Here is a 25,886-nt window from a genome sequence, read left to right on the forward strand (position 1 = left end):
TAAGGCAGGATAAATGTGCTTATTTTGATAGTAGTCTTCTTCCTCCTCAACGTGCCACTTCTCATGGCCAATTTCATTGATACCAGGTGCTTTTGGAGAATAAATATGAATGATTTCATCAACAATTTGGGGACAAGTTGTTCCTTCAACCTTGAAGCAGTGCAGTTGCCTATGGAGAAAGAATATTTCAACCAAACTGAATGTTCTATAAGTGCATTTATATTTTCCATGTAAATGACAACTTCAACATTTCTTGAGTGCTCTGAGGATGAAGATTAGACGAATTCTTGAGTCTTCTGTACTGTTGCTATGCCTGAACACTAAGAAACAACCTTGTTTCTTTTACAGAGTCAATCATAGTTTCTCTTTTTAAGTAGTCCAGTGAAGATTTTGGTTTTCTTTAAGTCAGGTGGCCTCTGACTTAAAGACTGGAAGCTGAGGTATAAAGGACTATCTACATTGATTCTTCACATAATGCCCTTTCGCTTATTAACAGTTTTTTTTATTGCAGTCTAAACAGAGATGACTTATTGAAATCGATCATGTAATATTTCCTTATGTTTTACTCCAAGTATATGCAAATAGATGGTCATAAATCTACTGACAGTCCTTCCATCAGTGTATTGCTACCAGAGCATATGCTGGTTCTAGTAATGTTCATGGCACCTAGAGTTGTCAAGAACTTTACATATATACAAACTTACTCTCTTAAATTCATTACATGTGGTCACTTCTTGTCTTCTAAAGCTTCATCAAGTCTGGAAAGAGAAGATCTTTACACTCAGAAATTCCCATTTCAGATGAAGCACAGAGTCACAACCACATCCCTGTGCCTCAGTGCTTCACTTGGTTCATGTACAATCACTGACTGTTAAGATTTATAAAGTTCAGCTCAGGAAGTCTCTTTTGAGTGAAAAATATATGGAGGCTGGAGAGATGGCTCAGCAGTTAAGAGCACTGATTGCTCTTCCAGAGGTCTTCAGTTTGATTCCCAGCAACCATATAGTGGCTCACAGTTATCTGTAATAAAATCTGATGCCCTATTCTGGTGTGTCTGAAGATAGCTACAGTGTACTCACATAAATAAAATAAATAATAAATCTTTAAAAATTATATATGGAACATCTCCATTTAAATGATATGTTTATGTTTACTTTTTTTTGAGAGTGATGCTATCAATAATTGTGGTGACTGCTTATGTCCCTTGTCACTGACATGGATGAAAGTTGTGATGTGAGATGTCTGGAACTTTTGAGAACAGTGATACAGGAGTTGCCTACTAGTTCTTTTTTGTCATTATTTAAGAAAAATGTCTTCCATCTTCATGACTCAGTTTGTTAATATTAACACTTTTAAGGTATTTACACCTTGTGGGTTTTTATCAGTAATTTTAGTAAATATAGCTGCAAATTTTACCAATGTGGTAACCATACCAATTTTCATGGATTGCTGATAGTTGTTTTAAAACACAGCCCTTTAGACTGCTATTCTACCCTGACAGCTTAAGTAATTGATGCTTCCAAAGCATAGTTGTAGGAAGTAGTTTGTGCATTGCACAAGATCTATTCTCAAGTTTCTTTTGTGTATCAGTAAAATTTTTAATTGACATGTTTGTGTGGTAATGATATTCTAAAATGGCCTATGTTGATAAAATATTAGAATGAAAACACCACAGGAGGACACTTTTTAAGTGAAAAACTGATTTACCTAACTCAAAGTGAATCACTAAATTAAAAAATGTGTGTTTAGTGTTTATGAATCAGATTATATAAAAATGACAAGGATGAGACAGGAGTTATTATTCTCATCAAAAACATAAATCCAATATGGTATTATGACATATATACTGACTTATTGACCACTTGTGTTACAAAAAAAACCCTAAGATATTTTCTATACAATTTACAGCAGAGATTATTCCATTTTACAAACTTATAGTACTGGCACATACAAATATCACTACAATTTCCTTATGTTCCTAGTTTTCAGTAGGATGTTAGTGTTGTTTTACTGAAACTGGAAAGTTAATCAAAGATGTATCCTAAAAATTACGTTATGTTGCTGAGAAGTACCCATAGTGAAAAAATCACATTCCTGTGTATGGAAAATATGTGAATGATATTAGGATTGGAGAGCAAGCCCTTAATCTCTGTACTCAGTATCTGGTACAAGTATATACCAGTGCATTAGAACTAGAATACTCTACAACAAAGAATCTTTTAAAGCACTTGTGTATATTGCCCTCTCATGACCTAAATATGATTGCTTAAATACATAGGAACATATGCATAGGCATGCATCTTTTACAAAATGCATGTTTGATATTTGAATTTATTTAATGCTCCTGGGCATGTATCCAGAAGATGTTCGAACTGTTAATAAGAACACATACTCCACTTTGTTCATAGCAGCCTTATTTATAATAGACAGAAGCTGGAAAGAACTGCAATGTCCCTCAACAGAGGAATGGATACAGAAAATATGGTACATTTACACAGTGGATTACTACTCAGCTATTAAAAACAATGAATTTATGAAATTCCTTGGCAAATGGATGGATCTGGAGGGTATCATCCTGAGTGAGGTAACCCAATCACAAAAAGAACTCACATAATATGCACTCACTGATAAGGGGACATTAGCTCTGAAACCTAGAATACCCAAGATACAATTTGTAAAACACATGAAACTCAAGAAGAATGAAGACCAAAATGTGGACACTTCGCCCCCTTCTTAGAATTGGGAACAAAAGCTATTACAAATAAGGCTGCTATGAACATAGTGGAGCATGTGTCCTTATTACCAGTTGAAAGATCTAGGTATATGCCCAGATGATGTATTGCTAGGTCCTCCAGTCGTACTATGTCCAATTTTCTGAGGAACCACCAGACTGATTTCCAGAGTGGTTGTACAATCTTGCAACCCCACCAGCAATGGAGGAGTGTTCCTTTTTCTCTACAACCTTTCCAGCATTTGCTGTCACCTGAATTTTTAATCTTAGCCATTCTGACTGGTGTGAGATGGAATCTCAGGGTTAATTTGATTTGCATTTCCCTGATGACTAAGGATATTGAACATTTTTTTCAGATGTTTCTCAGGCATTTGGTATTCTTCAGTTGAAAATCCTTTGTTTAACTCTGTACCCTGTTTGTTAATGGGGTTATTTGAATTTCTGAAGTCCAGCTTCCTGAGCTCTTTGTATATATTGGATATTAGTCCTCTATCAGATTTAGCATTGGTAAAGATCCTTTCCTAATATGTTGGTGGCCTTTTTGTCTTATTGAAGTGTCTTTTGCCCTACAGAAGCTTTGCAATTTACTGAGGTCCCATTTGTCAATTCTCAATCTTACAGCACAAGCCATTGCTGTTATGTTCCGGAATTTTTCCCCTGTGCGCATATCTTCGAGGCTTTTCACCACTTTCTCCTCTATAAGTTTCAGTGTCCCTGGTTTTATGTGGAAGTCCTTGTTCCCCTTAGACAGGACCTTACTACAAGGAGGTAAGAATGGATCAATTCTCATTCTTCTACATGATAACCACCAGTTAAGCCAGCAACATTTGTTGAAAATGCTGTCTTTTTCCCACTGAACGATTTTTAGTGTTTGGCTTCATGTCTGGGTCTTCATTTCTATTCCATTCATCTACCTGTCTGTCACTGTACCAGTAAATTGCAGGGTTTTTTTTTGTTTTTTGGTTTTGTTTTGTTTTTTTTTGTTTTTTTTACCACAATTGCTCTGTATTGCAGCTTGTGGTCAGGCATGGTGTTCCACCAGAGGTTCTTTCATTGTTGATAATAATTTTTGCTATCCTAGGTTTTTCCAGATGTATTTGCAATTTGCCCTTTCTAACTCAATGAAGAATTGAGTTGGAAATTTGATGGGGATTGCATTGAATCTATAGATTGCTTTCGGCCAGATAGCCATTTCTACTATATTAATCCTGCCAATCCATGAGCATGGGAGATCTTTCCATCTTTTGAGATCTTCTTCAATTTCTTTCTTCAGAGACTTTATCCTTAGTTAGAGTGAATTCAAGGTATTTTATATTATTTGTGACTATTTTGATTATTGTGACTATTGTTTTTCTAATTTCGTTCTCAGCCTGTTTATCCTTTGTGTAGAGAATGGCCATTGATTTGTTTGAGTTAATTTTAGATCCAGCTACTTCACTGAAGCTGTTTATCAGTTTTAGGAGTTCTCTGGTGGAATTTTTGGATCACTTATATATACTATCATATCATCTTCAAATAGTGATATTTTGACTTCTTCCTTTCCAATTTGTATCCCATTGACCTCCCCTTGCTGTCTAATTGCTTTGGCTAGGACTATTCTGAATAGGTAGGGAGAAAGTGGGGAACCTTGTCTATTCCCTCATTTTCCAGGGATAGCTTCCAGCTTCTCTCCATTTAGTTTGATGTTGGCTACTGGTTTGTTGTATATTGATTGTCTTATTTTTAGGTATGGGCCTTGAATTTCTGATCTTTCCAAGACTTTTATCATGAATGGCTGTTGGATTTTGTCAAATGCTTTCTCAGCTTCTAACGAGATGATCATGTGGTTTTTGTCTTTGAGTTTGTGTATATAGTGGATTACATTGATGGATTTTCATTTATGAAACTATCCCTGTATCCCTGGAATGAAGTCTAGTTGATCATGATGAATGATTGTTTTGTTGTGCACTTGGCTTGGTTAGGGAGAATTTTATTGAGTATGTTTGCATCAATATTTATAAGGGAAATTGGTCTTAAGTTCTCTATCTTTGTTGGCTCTTTATGTGGTTTAGGTATCAAAGCAATTTTTGGCTTCATAGAATTGATTGGATAGAGTACCTTCTGTTTATATTTTGTGGAATAGTTTGAGAAGAACTGGAATTAGGACTTCTTTGAAGGTCTGATAGAACTGTGCACTAAACCCATATGGTCCTGTGTTTTTTTTGTTTGGGAGGTTATTAATGACTGCTTCTATTTCTTTAGAGGATATGGGCCTGTTTAGGTCATTCTTCTGATCTTGGTTTAAATTTGGTACCTGGTATCTGTTTAGAAAGTTCTCTATTTCAGCCAGGTTTTCCAGTTTTGTTGAGTATAGGCTTTTGTAGAAGGATCTGATGGTGTTTTGGATTTNCTCAGGTTCTGTTGTTATGTCTCCCTTTTCATTTCTGATTTTGTTAATTAGGATGCTGTCCCTGTATCACCTAGTGAGTCTCGCTAACTGTTTATCTATTTTGTTGATTTTCTCAAAGAACCAGCTCCTGGCTTGGTTGATTCTTTGAATAGTTCTTTTTGATTCCACTGGTTGATTTCAGCCCTGAGTTTCATTATTTCCTGCCATCTGTGTGGAATTCCAGGCTGATCTCCAATTGAGCTGAGGTCTGAACCCAAAGGGTGATAATTCACCTCATGACATGGTAGGCGTTCCCTCCTGGAATTCAGGGCCCTGCATAAGTTACCACCCCCACAGCCGCCACAAAGAAGCGTGGTCAGTAGTCATGTAGGCAATGGCCCAAGTCTGACCTTCAGGCTAAACTACTCCCCAGTTACCTAGCAAATGTAGAGGTCACAAAAAGGGCTGTTTAGTGCTTGCTTGCTCTCTTACACTTTCAATCCTTTGTTCTCTTACCTCTCACTTCTCTCACTACTCTCTTCTCTTTCTTTTCCCTTTCCCTCCCCTCCCCTCTCCTCCCCTCCCTCCCCTCCTCTCCCCTCTCTCCCTCTTTCTCTCTGTCTCTCATTATATCTTCTCTCTTTCTCCTTGCCTTTATACAATAAAGCTCTAAAACCATAGAATGTCTCTGCTCATTAAGACCCACTGCACATGGATGATGGGACAGGCTCATTATGGGGCAGCTAAGGGGCATCCCTACCTTGGAACTCTGGAGCTACTTTGCTAAAACTACCAGGGTTGTAGGAGAGAGGGATAAGGGAAGAGGTTCCAAAAACTGATAAGAGTGAATGCAGTGGATCTTGACTGGAACACAGAAAGGCCTTCCCCTGAAGAATAGGTCAGTGGGTTAAATGCCCACCCAGGGCTGAATGGAAAGTGGACAGCAGCACTCCATGCCTGACAGACTAGAGAATAGGTAAAACTCTGGTGGGGGTATGGGTCTCTCCTTGCCTCTCTTCGCCCCTCTTCCCCCTGGGCCCCCGTTTTTAGTTCCCAACATCTGTCTACTCCTCTTGGGTGAATTTGTTTCACTTTTTTCTAAAACTTTTAGGTATGCTGTCAAACTGCTAGTGTATGCTCTCTCTAGTTCCTTTTTGGAGGCACTCAGAGCTATGAGTTTTCCTCTTAGGACTGCTAATGTAAGACCCCCAACTCAACGTGTTTTTTTTTACCCCCTAGATACAAAGCCCAGCATAAATTTCCTTGTTCTTTCACCTTTAGCCTGAGAAACTGGCTCATCTCAAACCACCCTCGTGACTGATTCATTTGTGTAAATTACTAAGAATATTTGCCAAAGATAAGCCTTTAACTCTTCAGTAGGAGATGAGCTGTAATTCATCATCCCCACTCTTATGATGTTTACTTAGATTCCCCACCAAGAATGTTTGCCAAGGTAGCCTTTAACTCTTCTGTAAGAGATGAGGTGAAATGTTTACTCAGCTTCCCTATTCTTTGTGAACTTATCCCATCTTTTCTTATGGTTTTTCCTTTAAAAAGCACTCAATTGCAACTACCGGGGGTTGATCTCCTATGAGCTTGACCTCAGCATGCTGAATTTTTCCCAATTAAACCTCATGCGCATTGCATCAAGAATGGTTTCTCTCGAGTTATTGGGGTGTTGTCTCATCCCGGGACTTGTGTGAGGGTCTCCCTGGGAACAGATTTCTTTCATTTGGGGGCTCGTCCTGGATTTTGTGGCCACCCTAATATTCAGAGACCCCTCTTGGAGGTAAGAATCTGTCTTTGTCTATTTTTTGTCTGCCAGCTGTGTCTGAATTTGGAATCTGTCTTTGTATATGTCTTTGTCTGTCGGCTGTGTCTGAATTCAGTATTTTGGTTTGCAGTCTTCTGAGCTCATGAGAGAAACAAACTCCCTGTCCAGATGGAATGGAGGATTATCAATAGACATGTCCAGGGATAACTGCCTGCCACCTTTGGAGAAGTCCCAGGACGTCTGAGGGAGCTCCAGGGATGCCTGGAGATTTCCCAACTGGGTGCTGAGTTGGAACCTGAAATTCCTCCTAGAGAGGAGAGATTTTGTGTCCACTCAGCCATCTTGTTGGTGCACTTCTTGGTGCTAGAAGTCCCACAGGAGGTGGGTCATGGCCTCGGTGTTAGAAGTCCCATAGGAAGCAGGCCTTGGTTTCGATTTTCTTAGTCTTGTGTGTGTGTGTGTGTGTGTGTGTGTGTGTGTGTGTGTGTGTGTGTGTTTTGTCTCCCTGTACGTGACTAAGACAATTTGACATACTGTGACAATGCCCTAGTTTGACTCTTAACCATTGGACTGATTTTAGGACCAAAAATCGCACTCTGACCCACAGCTGTTGGTCTTTGGAACCCTGCACCTGTATTTGGGAGTCTAGTGTGGCTGGAGAAGCCCAGCTAAAAGCTGATTGTAAATGCTGCTCTTAAAGCAACCAGCAGATTCTCAAATTCTATGATGAGGAAACTGTTGACTGTTTTTCATACAAAAATTCATCTGGTAACAAGGAGCTCCTCTCTTGAAATTACAGCTAGAAAAATTAAGAATTTTATTTGGTTTAAATAAGCAAATGTACGCAGCCTTTTCATTTGTGTTTCTGAATGGTTTTAAAGGTATAAATAAGTTTTATCTAATACTACTAATGTGAAAATAACTTAAATAGCAAACTCCAACTTTTCCTGTCCCTCCATTTCTCTCAGAAATGCTGTTTGGACTTTCATTCTAAAAACGATGAGATCACATGGAGGTTTTCTAGATGTTAGGTAGACCCAAATAAAAGTTCTCAGATTCCTCTTTGGGTAAATATAAGATGACTTGTAGCTACAACATTTTCGAGCCTGTTTCATCTGCATTTTTACTACTTTGAACTGAATGGTAGTCTTTTTTAAAAGAAGAAGTCATCCTGCCAGGTACTGTAATTCATTCTGTCCTATTATATTATATATCAAGTAGGACAGTGAAAAATGTTTCCTTGCAGACTTGTAGTCCAGTTTCAGTTTCTTCTATTTTTATTCTTAGTAACCACTGCAAATCAGTGTAAGGGTTTTCTGGCAATTACAGCACTTTGTTAAAAGTTTGCAATTTTGTCAGCCATTAATAATACCTTTCTGTAAAGTAACCTTATTAAGTTAACCATTACTGGCTGAGTGAGATGTAAATGAAATGTTAGAAATGTCGTGTAAATTGAAGTTCTGTACTCATTATAGATATAGACCTTATTTAAAACAGTAAAGTCCATATTCAGACTAGGAATAAAAGTAAGGTATTTCTCAGTTTGTTACAAAAGTGGAGCTTTACTTTGTTTGTTTGAAAAGCAGGAAAAATTACAGCAATCTGTCATTTTACCTTAAATGGACAATCCTGGGCATCAAAAGTACTTCCAGGCTTCCCTGGGATATACGAAGACATGAAATTCAATTTTGCTTTTCTGTGGTAATGAGTATAGGTGCTGGAATTGGGGTTTGATAGTGTGATGGTTGCTGACAGGAAGCCAGAACTGCCATTCCTGAGGGAATTGAGACTGAGGAACACGTTTTATCTCCCTTCATGCCTTGTTCTGTTTCCTCTGTCCAAGTTGACTAATGATGTTCTTGGTTGTTTGTTTTAAGTTGGTGCTCTGAAGCTGTATCTCAGTGTCTTTCACTCTCAGTTGTCAAATTTTGATAAAACATGCCATTTTCTTTGTTAAGAGAAGAAGTTAGAGTGGCTAAAACGGTTGTAGGATTATACCTTGCAGGATTTGGTTAAGGAGGCAAAGAAAGTATTTCATAAGCAGGAGACTGAGGAAGATGAAAAAGAGAGAGGCAGAGAGAGGGAGGGAGAGAGATTTGACTAGAATCTTGGCCTCAGTAGTAGGAGAACAAAAGACAGGATCTAGACAGATAGGAAACCTGGGCAACAGAAGACGGATGTGCTTGACAGAATTAGGTGTGTTGGGGTACTGAGACTCAGTTAAAAAGACTCAGATGTGTCAGACTGAAATTACTTATTTGAGAAGCCAGAAAAAGACTGTAACTCAGATCTCCTCTACAACTACACCAAGGCAAGTATGAGAATTCTTGGACATTGTTGGCTTCTGCAGGCTTTGGATACCAGGGATTGCCACCTTAGATGCCCTGTTGTACCCCTTACCAAGGAAGGGGTGATGTTTGTGTGGAAACCAGATCACAAGAAAACTTTTTAAAAAAGAGGCCAATGGCTTACCTATCTAAAATATCAGGCCCTGATGCCAGCTGGTGGCCCTTTTGCTTGAAAGCTATTGTTGCCATAGGTCTCTTTATCAAGGATACTGATAAGCTCACTCTGGGACAGCAAATAACTGTAATGGCACCCCACATTCTCAAAAGCATTATCTGACAGATTCCTGACTGATGGATGACAAACACTTTCATGACACATTACCAGAGCCTTTTGTTGACTGAACAAATGACTTTGCTCCTGCTGCTGTCCTCAATCTTGCTATTCTACTGCCTGAGATTGATGACTCCTCATTGCGCTGACATTCTGAAGGAAGACTCGGAATGACTTCATGGTAAAAGGTAAGCAGAAGGTGGGGGCAGCAGTGGTGGACAGAAAGCAAGTGTTCTAGGACAGCAGCCTCCCTTAATGGACTTGTGGCTTTGATACAAGCTCTATGAATGGCAAAGGAGAAGTCTATCAACATTTACATTGACAGCAGGTAGGCTTTTTGAAACTGCACAGAACAATATACAGACCAAACAAGCTGTTGACATCTGCAGAGAAAGACATAAGATACTGTGGCTAAAGGGAATCAGATGACAGTCCTAACCATCAAGCAGGCAGCCCAGAGTGTTAACCTTTTGCCTGTAGCAGAAAAGTCCAAAACCTCAGGACCTGAGATGCAGTAAACCCTGGAAGACTGGCAAGAAATTAAAAGATAGACCAGTTCTTTAGGATCCCTTAGGTGACTTGCTAAACCTCAGAAGGGAAGGAGATCGTACCCTACAAAACGGACTAGAATATGTCCAACAGATGCATTGTCCAACCCACTTAAGTGTTAAACATCTGCAGAGACTTGTTCGAACATCCCCTTATCATGTTCTGAGATCACCAGTAGTGGTTGACTTGATAGTCAAACTTTTTGTGCCTTGCCAGCTGGTTAATGCTAATCCTTCTGGAATGCCTCCTTAGAGAAGACTGAGGTGAAACCAGCCAAGTATGGTAACAAGTACTCATTAGTTTTTATAGAGACCCTTTTCAAGCTGGGTAAATTCTTTTCCTACAAGGACTGAGATGGCCAATGTGATGTCCAAGAAGATCCTAGAAGAAATCTCCCCGAGGTTTGAGATACCCAAGGTAATCGGGTCTGATAATGGACCTGCCCTTATTGCCCAGGTAAGTCAGGGACTGGCCAAGATATTGGAGATTAATTAAAAGTTACATTGTGCATACAGGTCCCAAAGCTCAGGACAGGTAGAGAGGATAAATAGAACCATTAAAGAGACCCTTACAAAACTGACAGCAGAGACTGGCACTAATGATTGTATAGCTCTCCTACCCTTTGCTCTTCAGGGTTAGAAACACCCCTGGACAGTTTGAACTAAACCCCTATATATTACTCTGCGGGTAAAAACAGCCTCTGTACATAGTGCTGACATGCTGCTTTCCCAGCCTTTGTTCTCTAAGCTAAAAGCACTTGAGTGGGTGAGACAGCAAGCATGAAAACAACTCCAGAAGGCCTACTCAAGAAAAGGAGACCTGCAAGGCCTACATCGCTTCCAAGTTGGAGAGTCAGTCGACATTAGATGCCACTGTGCAGAAAACCTTGGGACTTCTGAAAAAGCCCTTATTTGTACTTTTGATCACACTACTTTCTACCCTTATGGGACCCCTTTCAATTTTGCTTCAGCTTTTAATTATAGGTCCATGTGTATTAGACAGACTAGTTGCCTTTATTAAAGCAAGACTTGGTACAGTGCAGCTTTTAGTTTTGGGACAACAGTACCACGCATTAAAGTATCAAGTATTTCAGAGAGAAAATAGTGTCTAGTTCTAAGATTAGAAGTATTTTCTAGAAGGAGCGAGGAATGTAAGACCCACAACTCAATGTGTATTTTTTTAAACCCCTAGAAACCAAGTCCAGCATAAAGTTCCTCGTTCTTTTGCTTCTAGCCTGAGAAACTGGCTCATCTTAAATCACCCTGGTTCCTGATTCATTTGTGTAAAGAACTAAGAATGTTTGCCAAAGATAAGCCTTTAACTGTTCAGTAGTAGATGAGCTGTAATTCATCATTCCCCACTCTTATGATGTTTACTTAGATTCCCCACCAAGAATGTTTGCCAAGGTAGCCTGTAACTCTTCGGTAAGAGATGAGCTGAAATGTTTACTCAACTTCCCTATTCTTTGTGAACTTATCCCCCCTTTTCCTTTCCTTATCTTACGATTTTTCCTTTAAAAAGCACTCAATTGCAACTGCTGGGGTTTGATCTCCTATGAGCTTGACCTCAGTGTGTTGATTTTTTTCCCCAATTAAATCTCATGCACATTGCATCAAGAATGGTTTCTCTTGAGTTACTGGGGTGTTCGTCTCATCCTGGGACTTGAGTGAGGATCTCCCCAGGAATTGGGTCTTTCACTTTCATTGTGTCCCATAAGTATTGATATGTTGTGAGTTCATTTTCATTAAACTTTAAAAAGTCTTTAATTTCTTTCTTTATTTCTTCCTTGACCAAGGTATCATCGAGGAGACTGTTGTTCAGCTTCCACATGAATGTTGGCTTTGCATTATTAATATTGTTATTGAATATCAGCCTTATTCCGTGGTGATCTGATAGGATACAGATATTTCAATATTTTTTTATCTGTTGAGGCCTGTTTTGTGACCAATTATGTGGTCAATTTTGGAGAAGGTACCATGAAGTGTTGAGAAGAAGATATATCCTTTTGTTTTAGGATAAAATGTTCTGTAGATATCTGTTAAATCCATTGCTTTCATAACTTCTGTTAGTTTTACTGTGTCTCTATTTATTTTCTATTTCTAGGATCTGTCCATTGATGAGAGTGGGGTGTTGAAGTCTTCCACTATTATTGTGTGAGTTGTAATGTGTGCTTTGAGCTTTACTAAAGTTTCTTTAATTAATGTGGCTGCCCTTGCATTTGGAGCATAGATATTCAGGATTGAAAGTTCATCTTGGCAGATTTTACCTTTGATGAGTCTGAAGTGCCCCTCCTTGTCTTTTTGATAATGTTGAGTTGGAAGTCGGTTTCATTTGATAATAGGATGGCTACTCCAGCTTGTTTCTTCAGACAGTTTGCTTCAAAAATTGTTTTCCAGCCTTTTGCTCTGAGGTAGTGTCTGTCTTTTTCCCTGAGGTGGGTTTCCTGTAAGCAGCAAAATGTGGAGTCCTGTTTGTGTAGCCAGTCATTTAGTCTGTCTTTTTATTAGGGAATTGAATCCATTGATATTAAGGGATGTTAAGGAAAAGTAATTGTTGATTCCTGTTATTTTTGTTGTTAGAGTTGTGATTCTGTTCTTGTGGCTGTCTTATTTTAGGTTTGTTGAAGGATTACTTTCTTGCTTTTTCTAGGTCATAGTTTCTGTCCTTGTATTGGTGTTGTCCCTTTATTATCCTTTGAAGGGAGGGATTCGTGAAAAGATATTGTGTGAATTTGGTTTTGTCACGGAATACTTTTTTTTCTCCATCTTTGGTAATTGAGAGTTTAGCTGGGTATAGTAACCTGGGCTGGCATTTGTGTTCTCTTAGTATCTGTACAACATTTGCCCAGGATCATCTAGCTTTCATATTCTCTGGTGAGAAATCTATTATAATTCTAATTGGTCTCCCTTTACATGTTACTTGACCTTTTTCCCTTACTGCTTTTAATATTCTTTCTTCAGAGACTTGAAGTTCTTATCATAAAGATCTTTAACCTTGTGAGTTAGAGTCACACTAAGGTAGTTTATATTATTTGTGACAATTGTGAAAGGTGATGTTTCCCTAATTTCTTTCTCAGCCTGTTTATCCTTAATGTAGAGAAAGGCCACTGATTGAGTTCATTTTATATCCAGTTACTTCACTGAAATTGTGTATCAGGTTTAGGAGTTCTCTGGTTGAATTTTTGGACACACACACACACACACACACACACACACACACACACACACACACCTGTGCACACACACTAACACATATTGGGTCTTTGTGTGGTTTAGATATTAGTATAATTGGGACTTCATAGAATGAATTGGGTAGACTACCTTATGTTTCTATTTTGTGGTATAGTTGAGGAGTATTAGAATTAGGACTTCTTTGAAGGTCTGATTGAACTCTGCACTAAATCCATCTGATCCTTGCCTATGTTTGGCTCTTTCTATTTCTTTAGGGGATATGGGGCTGTTTAGATTCGTAATCTGATCCTGATTTAAATTTGGTCACTGGTATGGTGTATAGAAAATTGTCCATTTGATCCCGTTTTTTTCCAGTTTTGTTCAGTATAGGCTTTTGTTGTAGGATCTGATGATATTTTTGACTTTCTTCAGATTCTATTGTTATGTCCCCCTTTTCATTTCTGATTTCGTTAATTAGGATACTGTCCCTGTGCCTTCTAGGTAGTCTGGCTAAGGATTTATCTATCTTGTTGATTTTCTCAATGAATCAGCTACTGGTTTGGTTGATTCTTTGAATAGTTCTTTTTGTTTCAACTTGGTTGATTTCAGCCCTGAGTTTGATTATTTCCTGCAATCTACTCCTCTTTGGTGAATTTGCTTCCTTTTGCTCTAGAGCTTTATAGGGGCTGTCAATCTGTTAGTATATGCTCTCTCTAGTTTTTGTTTTTGTTTTTGTTTTTGTTTTGTTTTATTTTTTGAGGCACTCAGAGCTATGAGTTTTACTCTTAGCAATGCTTTCATTTTGTCCCATAAGTTTGGGTATGTTGTGGCTTCATTTTCATTAAACTCTAAAGTCTTTAATTTATTTCTTTATTTCTTCCTTGTCTAAGGTATCATTGAGTAGAGTATTTTTCAGTTTCCACATCCATGTTGGCTTTCTATTATTTATATTGTTATTGAAGTTCAGTCTTATTCTGTGGTGATCTGATAGCATGCATGGGATAATTTCTATATTTTTGTATATGTTGAGGCCAGTTTTGTGACCAATTATATGTTCAATTTTGGAGAAAGTGCCATGAGGTGCTTAGAAAAAGGTATATTTTTTAAGGATAAAATATTATATAGATATTATTTAAAACCATTTGTTTCATAATTTCTGTTAGTTTCAATGTGTCTGTGTTTAGTTTCTGTTTCTAGGATCTGTCCTTTGATTAGAGTGGGGTGTTGAAGTCTCCTGCTATTATTTTGTTAGGTGCAATGTTAGCTTTGAGCTTTATTATTGTTTCTGTAATGGATGTGGATATGTTTGCATTTGGAGCACAGATATTCAGAATTGAGAGTTCATCTTGGAAGATTTTACCTTCGATGAGCATGAAATGCACTTCTGTGAATTTTTTTTTTTTTTTTTTTTTGATAACTTTGGGTTGGAAGTCGATTTTATTTGAATTTAGAATGGCTACTCCAGCTTGTTTCTTTGGACCATTTGCTTGGAAAATTATTTTCCAGCCTTTCACTCTGAGGTAGTGTCTGTTTTTTTTTTCCCTGAGGTGAGTTTCCTTTAAGCAGCCATAAGTTGGTTCTTGTATATGTATCCTGTCTGTTAGACTATGTCTTTTTATTTGGGATTTAAGTCCATTGATATTAAGAGATATTAAGGAGAACTAATTTTTGCTTCCTGTTATTTTTGTTGTTATAGTTGGGATTCTGTTCTTGAGGCTGTCTTTTTTAGGTTTTTTGAAGGATTACTTTCTTGCTTTTTTCTAGGGTATATTTTCCATCCTTGTGTTGGTGTTTTCCCTTTATTATCCTTTGAAGGACTGGATTCATGGAGAGATATTGTGTGAATTTGGTTTTTTCATGGAATACCTTGGTTTCTCCATCTATGGTAAGTGAGAATTTTTGCTCGGTATAGGAGCCTGGGCTCCCAATTGTGTTTTCTTAGGGTCTGTATGACATCTACTCAGAATCTTCTGGCTTTCATAGTCTCTGGGGAGAAGTATGGTTTAATTCTAATAGATCTCCCTTTATATGTTACTTGACCTTTTCCCCTTACTTCTTTTAATATTCTATCTGAATATGTGAATGAAATAGGAAATATTTTCCAAAATAGTTAAGTTTCTGACCAGTTTTCCTAAAGAAAAAGAAACTTTAATCACTATCATATATGTGATTGGTAAAAGAAGTCACAGTTTATCAAAGAAAGTTTGTGGTTTCATAGAGAGCACCTGGATGTCATCATACCGTTTACAATATTGGGCATTCTTGGAATATTAAGATAGTTTCCTTTATCCTATTGAATTCATTGGATTTCTAGATTTCATTCTTTAAATATAGTTGCATTTATTATGAAATCTGTATACATATTATGATTTGAATGAATGGTATATACAATATAGTGCAATTCTTGTGTTTTAGGTAAATTCATTTCTGAGAAAGATCCACTTCACTAATCCTCTTGGGGACAAACTGATTATGAAACAAAAAGTAATACTGTAGGAAGATTATGACATTTTCTACTTTGGAACTATCTCACAACACCTTGGGATTAAGGTGAAGTTAGGAAAGTTCAACCCATATTTTCCACATGGACAGCACTTTCACTTATATGGAGACATGATTGAATTGGCCACAGGAAGTAGAAAGGTGAGTGTGTACTAACTTACTTATTTACAATACACAACAGTAAACACTCTCAAGTAGATACACGATAACATGTTGAAATGAAAAATTTTGTTAAATCAGGATCCAATTTCTAGGTTCTTGTGTTATGTTTCTTTTTTTCTCATTTTTAACCTTTTTACCAATTCTTTGAAGATTGAAACATGCATAAAGCATATCTTTGACATATAAGAACCATTTTCTGCAATTTAATGAATACATAACTGTTCTTCACCGCTGATTGATATTCTTTCCTTTAAATTAAGCAAAATTTTCTTCCTATTATTGCTGTTATTGCACAGTGTTCTCCCACATTTGCTTAAACTTCTGGAACAGATGTTGATAGTAGAGAGACTAATGTTACATCTATGAAACTCTAAGAGTCATAATTGCTAACCCTTGTCATTATATCCATTTATGTTTTCCCATATAATAATAGAACATTTACCATGTTCAATAATGAACACAATTACAGAGAAAAATATTCACAGATATATATTTTTTAATAAATTTGAAGAACCCCTTCACACTTTAAGAAAGATGAACAGAAGTTCAATGGGACATATAGACAGCACTAGAACAACAGACAAATAATAGCTCTTAATACACCTCAAATACAGCAATAACAGGAACCAGACAAAAGCATCAAATAACTTTCCATTATAATTGAATAATTTTGTTACTTTATCTAAATGAAATAACAGACAACAATGCTGGTTTAATTTTAAGGCATACCTTATTTGCCTATAGAGAGTAGGGAGACAAATTCATGTACTGTAACAGATCTTTTCTTTATAATAAAAATGAGTAAAACATTATAATATGTTATACGAGGGATAAGAGAAGTTCAATAATACCTTTGATGGATGTGTATGGTATAGTTCTTGACAAAAAACAACTACCAAAAGAACATAACACAATACAGAAAGATCATTCTTTGAGAAAAGGGAGATTTTTTTTTTGAAATTGATGTTGTTTATGTATTGAAAATGGCTTGTTATTTTCACATAATACGTCCTAAATAAAGTTTCCCTTCCTTCTTTTGGGATGTGATCAATCTCAGTTTTACTTGCAAATATATCATAGTTAATACTCCTATTCCACCCCCCTGCACAACTGCCTTTTCCATTAGATTCGCATTCTGTCTCTCATTAGAACATAATAGGATTCTATGGGAGAACAATAAAATAAAAAATTTTTCAGAAAAATTAATACATTATGATAAGACAAAATTTTCACAACACACTATGGTAACTACACATTTAAAATAGAAATAGGTGAAAGGACCAGGAAATTCTACTTCATATCTTATATATTGAATAGTAGTGATTTAAGCATGAAGTAGTGATAGACAATTGAGTGATAGTTTCCCCCTTTCAGTACTTAGAATATTTAATTTTAAACAATAATTCAAACTGTAAATTCTATAATCAGAATATCTGGAGTTTTTGAAGCCAATTATTTATTCAACATGTGCATGTGGAATAAGTATAATAAGAAATTCCTATAAACTGTTAATGTTGAACTGCAAAATGATTTTCTGTGACACAATGATATTATCTGTCAATGCGAATTCTACATAAAAACCCTGAAATAGCCTGCCCTTTTCAATGCCAGCCCAAACAAAACTCTGGTAGTCAAATACTGCTGGTATCTTCTTTTATTACTAATTAGCCATAACAAAATTTCCAAATGTAAACAACAGTGGGTAAATTTTTGTGACCCAGAAAAGTTCTGTTGCTCTAGCTGGAAATCTTATGTAAACTGAATGTCCTCAGGCCTTGGGAGCATAAGCATGAAAATAAAAGCACATTGACATTTTTGGCCAAATTGGCTCAACTCATTGCTTCCACTTGACTATTCCATATATTGTAGACAGGATTTCTTGAGGTTTCTGGTATCAGACCAATTCTCAGTTTTGCTTGCAAACGTATCAGAGTCAATACACCTCCACAGGTGCTGATTCTTCTGGATTGCTCATTCTTTTCCTGCTTTGGGTTTTTGTCAACTCTCTATGCATTCAGTTAGAAAATGATTATTTTTTTAGGATTTGTGCTACTTATAACCTATTTAAGGAAGCACTACTTGATCGTAAATTAGAGAGAGTTTGATAACCCTCATATGTGTCCATGTGGCACACTGCATGGACATATAAAGCATCATTTATCACAGTATACTTTAATATTTTATATGATGAAACAGTAAGTAAATAGCAAGATTATATATACAAAAAATCTATTATTTTTAACTTTGTGCCTTGAATAGGTTCTGATATGGAGTAGGACTGTATAAAACATTTTGCAATCATGTTCCTAACATGAAATTGGTATACATTTTAATGGAGGCTAGAAACAAGCAAACAAACATAAAATCTAGTATTTATTATCAGGGTACATTTTCGACTTTATATCTTACCTCATTCCTTATGCATGACCTACTCCTGGCAATGAAGTAACAGAGAATTATCTTTTCACAATCTTTCATTTTTCAGGCCTTTAGAGCTTTTAATGTGAGCTTTTACTGCCTGAAGCATACCACAGTTTTTATCAGGCCATCTTAAGCAGTGCTTTACTCTGGGATTTTCTCTTCCAGGTCATATTTTATTAGAGGTATGCTTTAAGAAAAGGTGATGTTTAGTTTATTAGAAATGTCTATCTTAATTGTGAGCAAATGAACAAATTAATATTCATTTTTAAATAATATAGTTGTGAAAATTAGTATTTTATAGCTCTATTCATGATGTAAATTTAGGTTAACAATTTTGAATAAGCATGTCAGTGGTATACATATAATACTATAAGTTAACATGTCTATGAGAAGTATAAACTGATTATCATTTGGCTCTTAAAAAAATTAATGCCTTTAGCTTATAGAAGCAACATACATGCAGCCTCACTACTAAACGTACCCTTACATTACTGTTGTCTATTAGTTTGTATGGTTGAATATTGAACCTAATGAGTTGTAGTAGCAGCTACCCATGTATTCCCATTTTTATTGTGATTTTTGTTTACTTGATTTTTTTCAATTTTTTAATTTGGATATTTTATTTATTTACATTTCAAATGTTATCCCCTTTCTTTGTTTTCCCTTGCAAAACACCTATACAATCCCCTCTTACCCTGATTCTATGATGGTGCTCACCTACTCACCTACCCATTTCAGCTTTACTGCCCAAGTATTCCTCTACACTGGGGCATCAAGTCTTCATAGGCCAAGGGCCTTCGCTCTCATTGATGCAAGATAAGACCCGTTAATCCCCTTCAGATCTTCCCCTAACAACACCATTGTGGTCCTTGTGCTCATTTTGAAAGGTTGACTGCAAGCATCCACATCTGTGTTGGTCAGGAACAGGTAGCGCCTCCCACGAGTTAGCTATATCAGGCTCCTGTCAGCAAGCACTTCTTGGTATTCATAACCATATATGGGTTTGATTTCTGCATGTGGGATATATCTCCAGGTGGGTCTGTCTCTGTGTGACCTTTCCTTCAGCCTCTGCTCTATTCATTGTACCTGTATTTCGTTTAGATGGGAGCAAATCTGTGTTAAATTGTTGGAGACGGTTGGGTGGCTCCATCCTTCAACTGAGCTGCCAGGCCTAATCTCTGGATATGGTCTCCATATGTTCTCCCTCACCATTCTGGGGGTATTTCAGCTAATGTTATTCCTGTGGGATTCTAGGAGGCTCTTGATTTCCGTGCATCTGGGACATTATGGTTACTACCCACAGTTCCCCTTCCCTGATTGCTATACACCTCTGTTTAATTTCTTGACCCTCTGTACAGGTCTCCATATTTTCCTATACCTGATTATTTCCTTATTTTTCTGCTCTCCCTCTTCTTTTCCACTCTTGGGGAATTTTTACCAGGGATTCAAGCATAGTTTAACATAAACAGATCCATTATGTGTAATACACCACACATTATAGAATTATTTTATTTTCCAGAAAAGTTCAGAAATGGCTCTTAACCAAGTCCAACATTCATTCAGAGGTAAAGAAACAAAACATTGATAGAGAAGAAGGAACACATATTGATATTAGTAAATTTTCTTTTCCCTAAATATTGACAGTGGTATAATACATCAAGACAAAATTATCCATGAAATTCAAAAATAATGTCAAGTTGTTTTGTGGTTCATGTTTTTATCCAAGCACTTTATGGGCAGACATCTTAAAATCTCTGCTGGTTTCTTGCAAGTGTACCCTATATTGTGAGTCCAAACCAACTATGTGTGATATGGAGACACTCTGTTAAAATAAATTAACATAAAGTAAATAAGTATACACACTTTCCTCACTCAAGCTCAAAATAATCTTTAAAATATCACAAAGTGTCGACATAAATTTAAAGAAAATGTTGGGGAAAATTGGAGAAAATGTACTCTGATCTTGATTTAGAGTATTGATCTACTGGTACTTCATGGTAAGACCTTATTTCAATAATATCAAAAACATAGGAGAAATTCTTCAAATCTTCAATTACCTTTTAAAAATCTGATTTTTTTCAGTCACTGGAGAGCATTTTGACTTCATGAAACACTCCATATTCAAGGTCACTACAGATTCGTTTATCTTTTCCAGCCATCTTAAACATCTGTCTGCATACTCCACTCTTTTTATGTACAGTTTCTCATGTTTGCAATGGTAATTTATACAAGGTCATATCTGTTATCTTTGACTCATGGACATATTTTTCTTTTTCAATTTTTTTCAAACACTAATTTGTATCTTTGTTGTTTCAATTAAACTTTGATTTAAGCCAAGTGAGGAGGAAGGGGTAATTTGCCATATGACTTATTGTCATAGAAAGACAAGTGTGGATATCTAGAAACTGGAACTAAGGCATAGATTTTAAGAGAACACTGCTTACTGGCTCAATTGCCCACAATGAGATGGGCAGACCTATGTCAAATACCATTTAAGAAAATGCTTAAAAGATCTGAGTAATGACTAATGTTGTCTGAGAAAATATCTCAATGAAAGTTTCTTCTGTTCACTTCACTTGTGGCAAAATTGAAAATAATTAACTAAAAATTTTCAGGTTGCAATATCTGTAGTTTTTGCACACAGATCAATATGAACTCTTTTGCCTGAATTACTAGACACTCAGAAATTATCCAACATTTCTTCAATGCATTTCCAAAATTCATTGCTGGTCAATAAACACTGAACAGAGTGAAATGTCAACCAGTTGGTTCGCATAAAATGAGCTTATTGAAATCTCAATGTACTAATATAAAATATAACAGAAATGTATAAAACTCATTATCAGCATGTGTATAATTTTTTCTCAGATGCCATCCTCTTTGTGTAGTGCAGATTGTAGTCCTAGATTCAGAAGATTCTGGAAGGAGGTAATGGCAGCCGGCTGTTTTGTTTGCAGCCCTTGCCCTGAAAATGAAATTTCTAATGAGACAAGTGAGTATTTGCTGTTCTGACAAATACAGAAGATCTATATTCCTCTTATACCATACTGGGATGAAAAAGTCAATTAAAAGGCAACTGCAAATATAAGATATATCATTTTCTAATTGACTAGATATAGATATAAAATTCATTAACAAAATTTTGCAAAAATACACAAACATACTTTGTGCCTTGACCCCCAGGTTGACTAATTGCATATTCATGGTAGATAATGATTCACAAAGAAATAGTTCAGAAAATATAACTGCAATTTGAAGGTATTCTGGACAAGATTTTCCAAGCAATCCCTCTATTGCAAAAATACATGTACATTAGATTACAGTCACAATTTTCGAGTGTATTAATTGAGTTTTATTTTATGAACATATCTGATTTAAATATGATTATGTACCTTTTGTACATATAGGAGCTCTGAAGAAGCAAATATAATATCTAATCTACTAGACCAGATCATGAGACTGCTAGATACAAAACCATTGTTCACTGTACAATTAATATAAAACACAAAATTATTTGGAAATTTAGGAGAAAATATTAAGTATGTAACATTTAGAGGGCCATATTCAAAGCCAGATGTAATATTAATTGAGGATATAGGGGATACGAGTTGACCCATGGTGTGCAATATACAACAAGCATCTTATTTATTATATCACATATAACATTCATTCTTGAAATAATTTTTTAGTGTTTGCAAAATGCAAAAATCTTATGGTTAGCTTTCAATTATTTTGACTTTCATCCTACATAATGAATTAAACGCTTTTTCCCCTCCCCTCTTTTTTATGAATTAAACTCTTAAGACTCTTGTCTGTGAGATGGTTCATCAGTTCAATCATTTTTTGCTAAGACTTACAATCTGAATTTATTCCCAAGATGCATGTAGTAGAACCAATCCATCTATTCGGAAGATGTCTTTTAAAGTGATACATTCCAAAATACACTATGCTGAAATAAATTAAAAAGTATACTGTAATTGTATTAGATGTCAGAAAACACATAAGAATAATCACTTTCATCGAAATTTTATCCAAAAATCCATATAATATTTTATTACTTTAATTGGTTAACACATGCACAGGTGTACATATGAGCAAATAAAAGCCCCTGTAGTTATATTTCCATGCACTTGTGAGATAGGTGTCATAGGTGATGGGATTTGAAATCAGGTCCTCTGGTAGAGCAAAGTATTCTTCTTATAGCTAATACAGCTTCTGATGCTCTTAGGCAATTTATCCAATAAATGCTCTCCACAAATTTGTTGTTGTAGAAAAGAATTCTGAAAACCAAGGAATCTCATCAACATTCTCTGAAATGACATGAAAACCAAGTTCAATTAAAAATATATTTTATTTATACAAGATAAAAATATAAATACCATCTTGGATATTAATATTTAAGAATGGGGTACTATTGCTTAACACATACCATCTGGGTTACCACTCTTGCTCGAGGATTCCTCTGTTAAAATGCTTATTCTACTTGTCTGTACTGATTTCATGCCTGAGTACATTCACAGACACTGATTTTCATAAGAATGGAGATGAGGACATGATGAAAGTGCTCAGCATTCCAAATGATGTAGGAATTAATGTGAAGGATATGTTTGTAAAAAGTATTTAGAGTGGAATTTTTCCCTCAGTATTAAGATTATTACATATCATGAACAATAATCAGAACTTCAATTTAATTATTGTAATATGAAAAAACATCTTAGGGCTTATTTTTTAATATTTTCTACTTTTCAAACATAAATATTATATTTCATTTCTTCTCCACCTTCTTATGACATGTGACAGGAATCACTTAATTTCAATAAAGCAATAGCTACTATTACAAGAACAAATACATAAAAACATGCATACATACACATAGCCTACATGTTCAATGTAGCGTTTCTATGCCAATGTGTTTGAGCTAGTGAATTCTTGTGTAGCTATTAAAGATCTTGTCCCAGTAGAAGTCAGAGTTGCCATGTGCCATAGGGACAAAATTCATCAAATAGTCAATGATGTCAGAAAAGAGTCAGTGTAGGGTTTTGTATATATAAAATATATGCAACTTCATTGTAGTTTATGAATGTATCTTCTCTGATTTAAGTAATCTACTTGAAATCAACATAGAACCAAGAAATGACTTCTAAAATCTTTGCTTTCTGGTAATATTTTAAATGATATAATCAAGAGTTAACTAGATAAAGAAATAAATGCTAGGTTTTATATCTCTTAAAACTTTATGAATACTTTGAATTGAAAGCAATGTTGCTCAGCAATATCCTTCACATTACATTCTCAGCACCAAAGGCAGCATTACAAGGCTTCTTTCAACACTCTTACTTAAAATACCTTTCAATAAAAAATTTTAAAGGTAGGACTAACTAAACTTTCCTTTGGACATCAGATATGGATCAATGTGTGAATTGTCCTGAATACCAGTATGCCAACACAGAACAAAACAAATGAATTCAGAAAGATGTCTCCTTTCTAAGCTACAAAGACCCCTTGGGGATGGCACTTGCCCCAATGTCCTTCTGTTTCACTGCATTCACAGCTGCGGTACTTTGTGTCTTTGTGAAGCACCATGACACTCCTANTGTGAAGGCCAATAACAGAATCCTCAGCTACATTTTATTGCTCTCACTCATGTTCTGTTTTCTCTGCTCCTTTTTCTTCATTGGCCATCCTAACAGAGTCACCCATGTCTTACAGTAAATCACATTTGAAATTGTATTCACTGAGGCTGTTTCCACAGTTCTGGCCAAAACAATCACCGAGGTTCTGGCTTTCAAAATCACAGACCCAGGAAGAAGGTTGAGAAACTTCCTGGTATCATGGACACCCAACTATATTATTCCCATATGTTCCCTATTCCAATGTATTCTGTGTGCAATCTGGCTAGGAGTTTCTCCTCCCTTTGTTGATACTGATCAACAGTCCCAGCATGGGCACATCATCATTGTGTGCAACAAAGGCTCAGTTACTGCATTGTACAGTATCCTTGGATATTTGGCTTGTCTAGCACTTGGAAGCTTCACTGTGGCTTTCTTAGCCAAAAATCTGCCTGACATATTCAATGAAGCCAAGTTCTTAACCTTCAGCATGTTTGTGTTCTGTTGTGTCTGGATCACCTTCCTCCTCATTTACCATAGCAACAAGCACAAGATATTGGTTGCTGTGGAGTTCTTCTCCATCTTGACATCTAGTGCAGGGATGCTTGGATGCATCTTTGCACCCAAGATCTACATCATTTTACTTACACCAGAGCGAAATTCTATCCAAATGATCGGGGAAAAATCTTATTTCTGACCAAATATTTCTGTAATTTTTTCACAGGTAATGTTGGTATATACCCACCAAATATTGGGTGATAGAGCATGTATCTTGTTTTACAATCAATCTCACTATTTGTTCTAGTGATGTCAAGAATTGTCATATGAATGGATTTCACATACAGTGTCTGTAAAATCATGCACTGAATCTCTCAAATAGTCATTAGAATTTTTTTTTCATAGTTTTTCTTTCATGGGGTTTCCCCCCTGGCAATTTTCAATAAATTTGTTAAGTCAGTTGAATCCATGAGTTCGTATAGAAAGTGAGAGCCAGGACAGAGAGAGCTGCATATAGAAACCATGTACGAACTCAAACAATCCATCATAGATAATATATAACTAAATAATCAACAAAGCTGAAATCAGAACATATTTTCTGATTTCCAGTATGAACACATACATAACAGAATACTGCCCTTTTTTTAGCTGTTCTTCAAAAGTATTGGCTAATAGTCTAAGAAGGAAATATTCCTTTTCTTCCCTCAATTACAAATATATCTAACAATGGACAGAAACTGGCAGCCCCTGTGGATGAATTAGGAATAGATGCAAGAAGCAGAGGAAAAGGACAAGCTAGTGGTCTCAAATAATCTGGACAACCATGATCGCTCAGAAATGGAGCTTCTAGCCAGGCACCATACCCCAGATGATATGAAACCCCAACACATATGCAGCATAAGACTGCTTTGTATGGCCTCGGTGAGAGAAGACAGACACACCAAAGCCGTGAGTGATTTGTGGTCTCAGGAATTGGGAATGGTTGTGGGTTGGGGAGGTAGGAATATCCTCTTGGAGATATTGACAGATATTCGATGGAGAAGAGTTATGGGGCAGAGCAGGAGGGGAATAACTGTAAAAAAATAAAAATTGAAACAAAACAGAATGAAATAGAATAAGCTTTTAGATATGTCAACATGCTATTTATTTTGAAGTTGTGGAAGAAATAGGTAAAACTACTGATATTTTCATGAACTAAATTTTTTTCAGAGGCTGTACTCCATGTGCAGTTCTGTTTGATGTTCTGGACTCAGAAAATTATGGAAGGATGGAATGGGAGAGAAATGTTTTAATTATGCTGCTTCCTAGAATATGACACTTCAAAAAAGTCAACATTTAACAATTCTCCTCAAAAAATGGGTGTTGAATGTCTCTGAAATGCATTAGCATTAATTTTTTTTAGTTTTTTATTAGATATTTTCTTCATTTACATTTCTTTTTTAAAATTTATTTATTATTATTTTCTTTATTTACATTTCAAATA

At 36.1% G+C, this 25,886-nt stretch overlaps 1 protein-coding gene across 1 annotated transcript in view; it reads left to right on the forward strand.

Annotated features, from left to right (window-relative positions):
• The window catches only part of LOC110315257 (vomeronasal type-2 receptor 116-like), a 35,553-nt gene extending 10,951 nt beyond the window's left edge, over positions 1-24,602 (forward strand). Inside the window, 5 exon segments of the mRNA XM_021189356.1 lie at positions 5-230; positions 10,389-10,497; positions 15,627-15,854; positions 21,165-21,288; positions 23,848-24,602. Coding sequence (XP_021045015.1) covers positions 5-230; positions 10,389-10,497; positions 15,627-15,854; positions 21,165-21,288; positions 23,848-24,602 — 1,442 coding nt within the window.
• The last annotated feature ends 1,284 nt before the right edge of the window (positions 24,603-25,886 follow it).

Source organism: Mus pahari, unplaced genomic scaffold, assembly GCF_900095145.1.
Source record: "Mus pahari unplaced genomic scaffold, PAHARI_EIJ_v1.1 scaffold_5139_1, whole genome shotgun sequence".
Classification (NCBI taxonomy): Eukaryota; Metazoa; Chordata; class Mammalia; order Rodentia; family Muridae; genus Mus; species Mus pahari.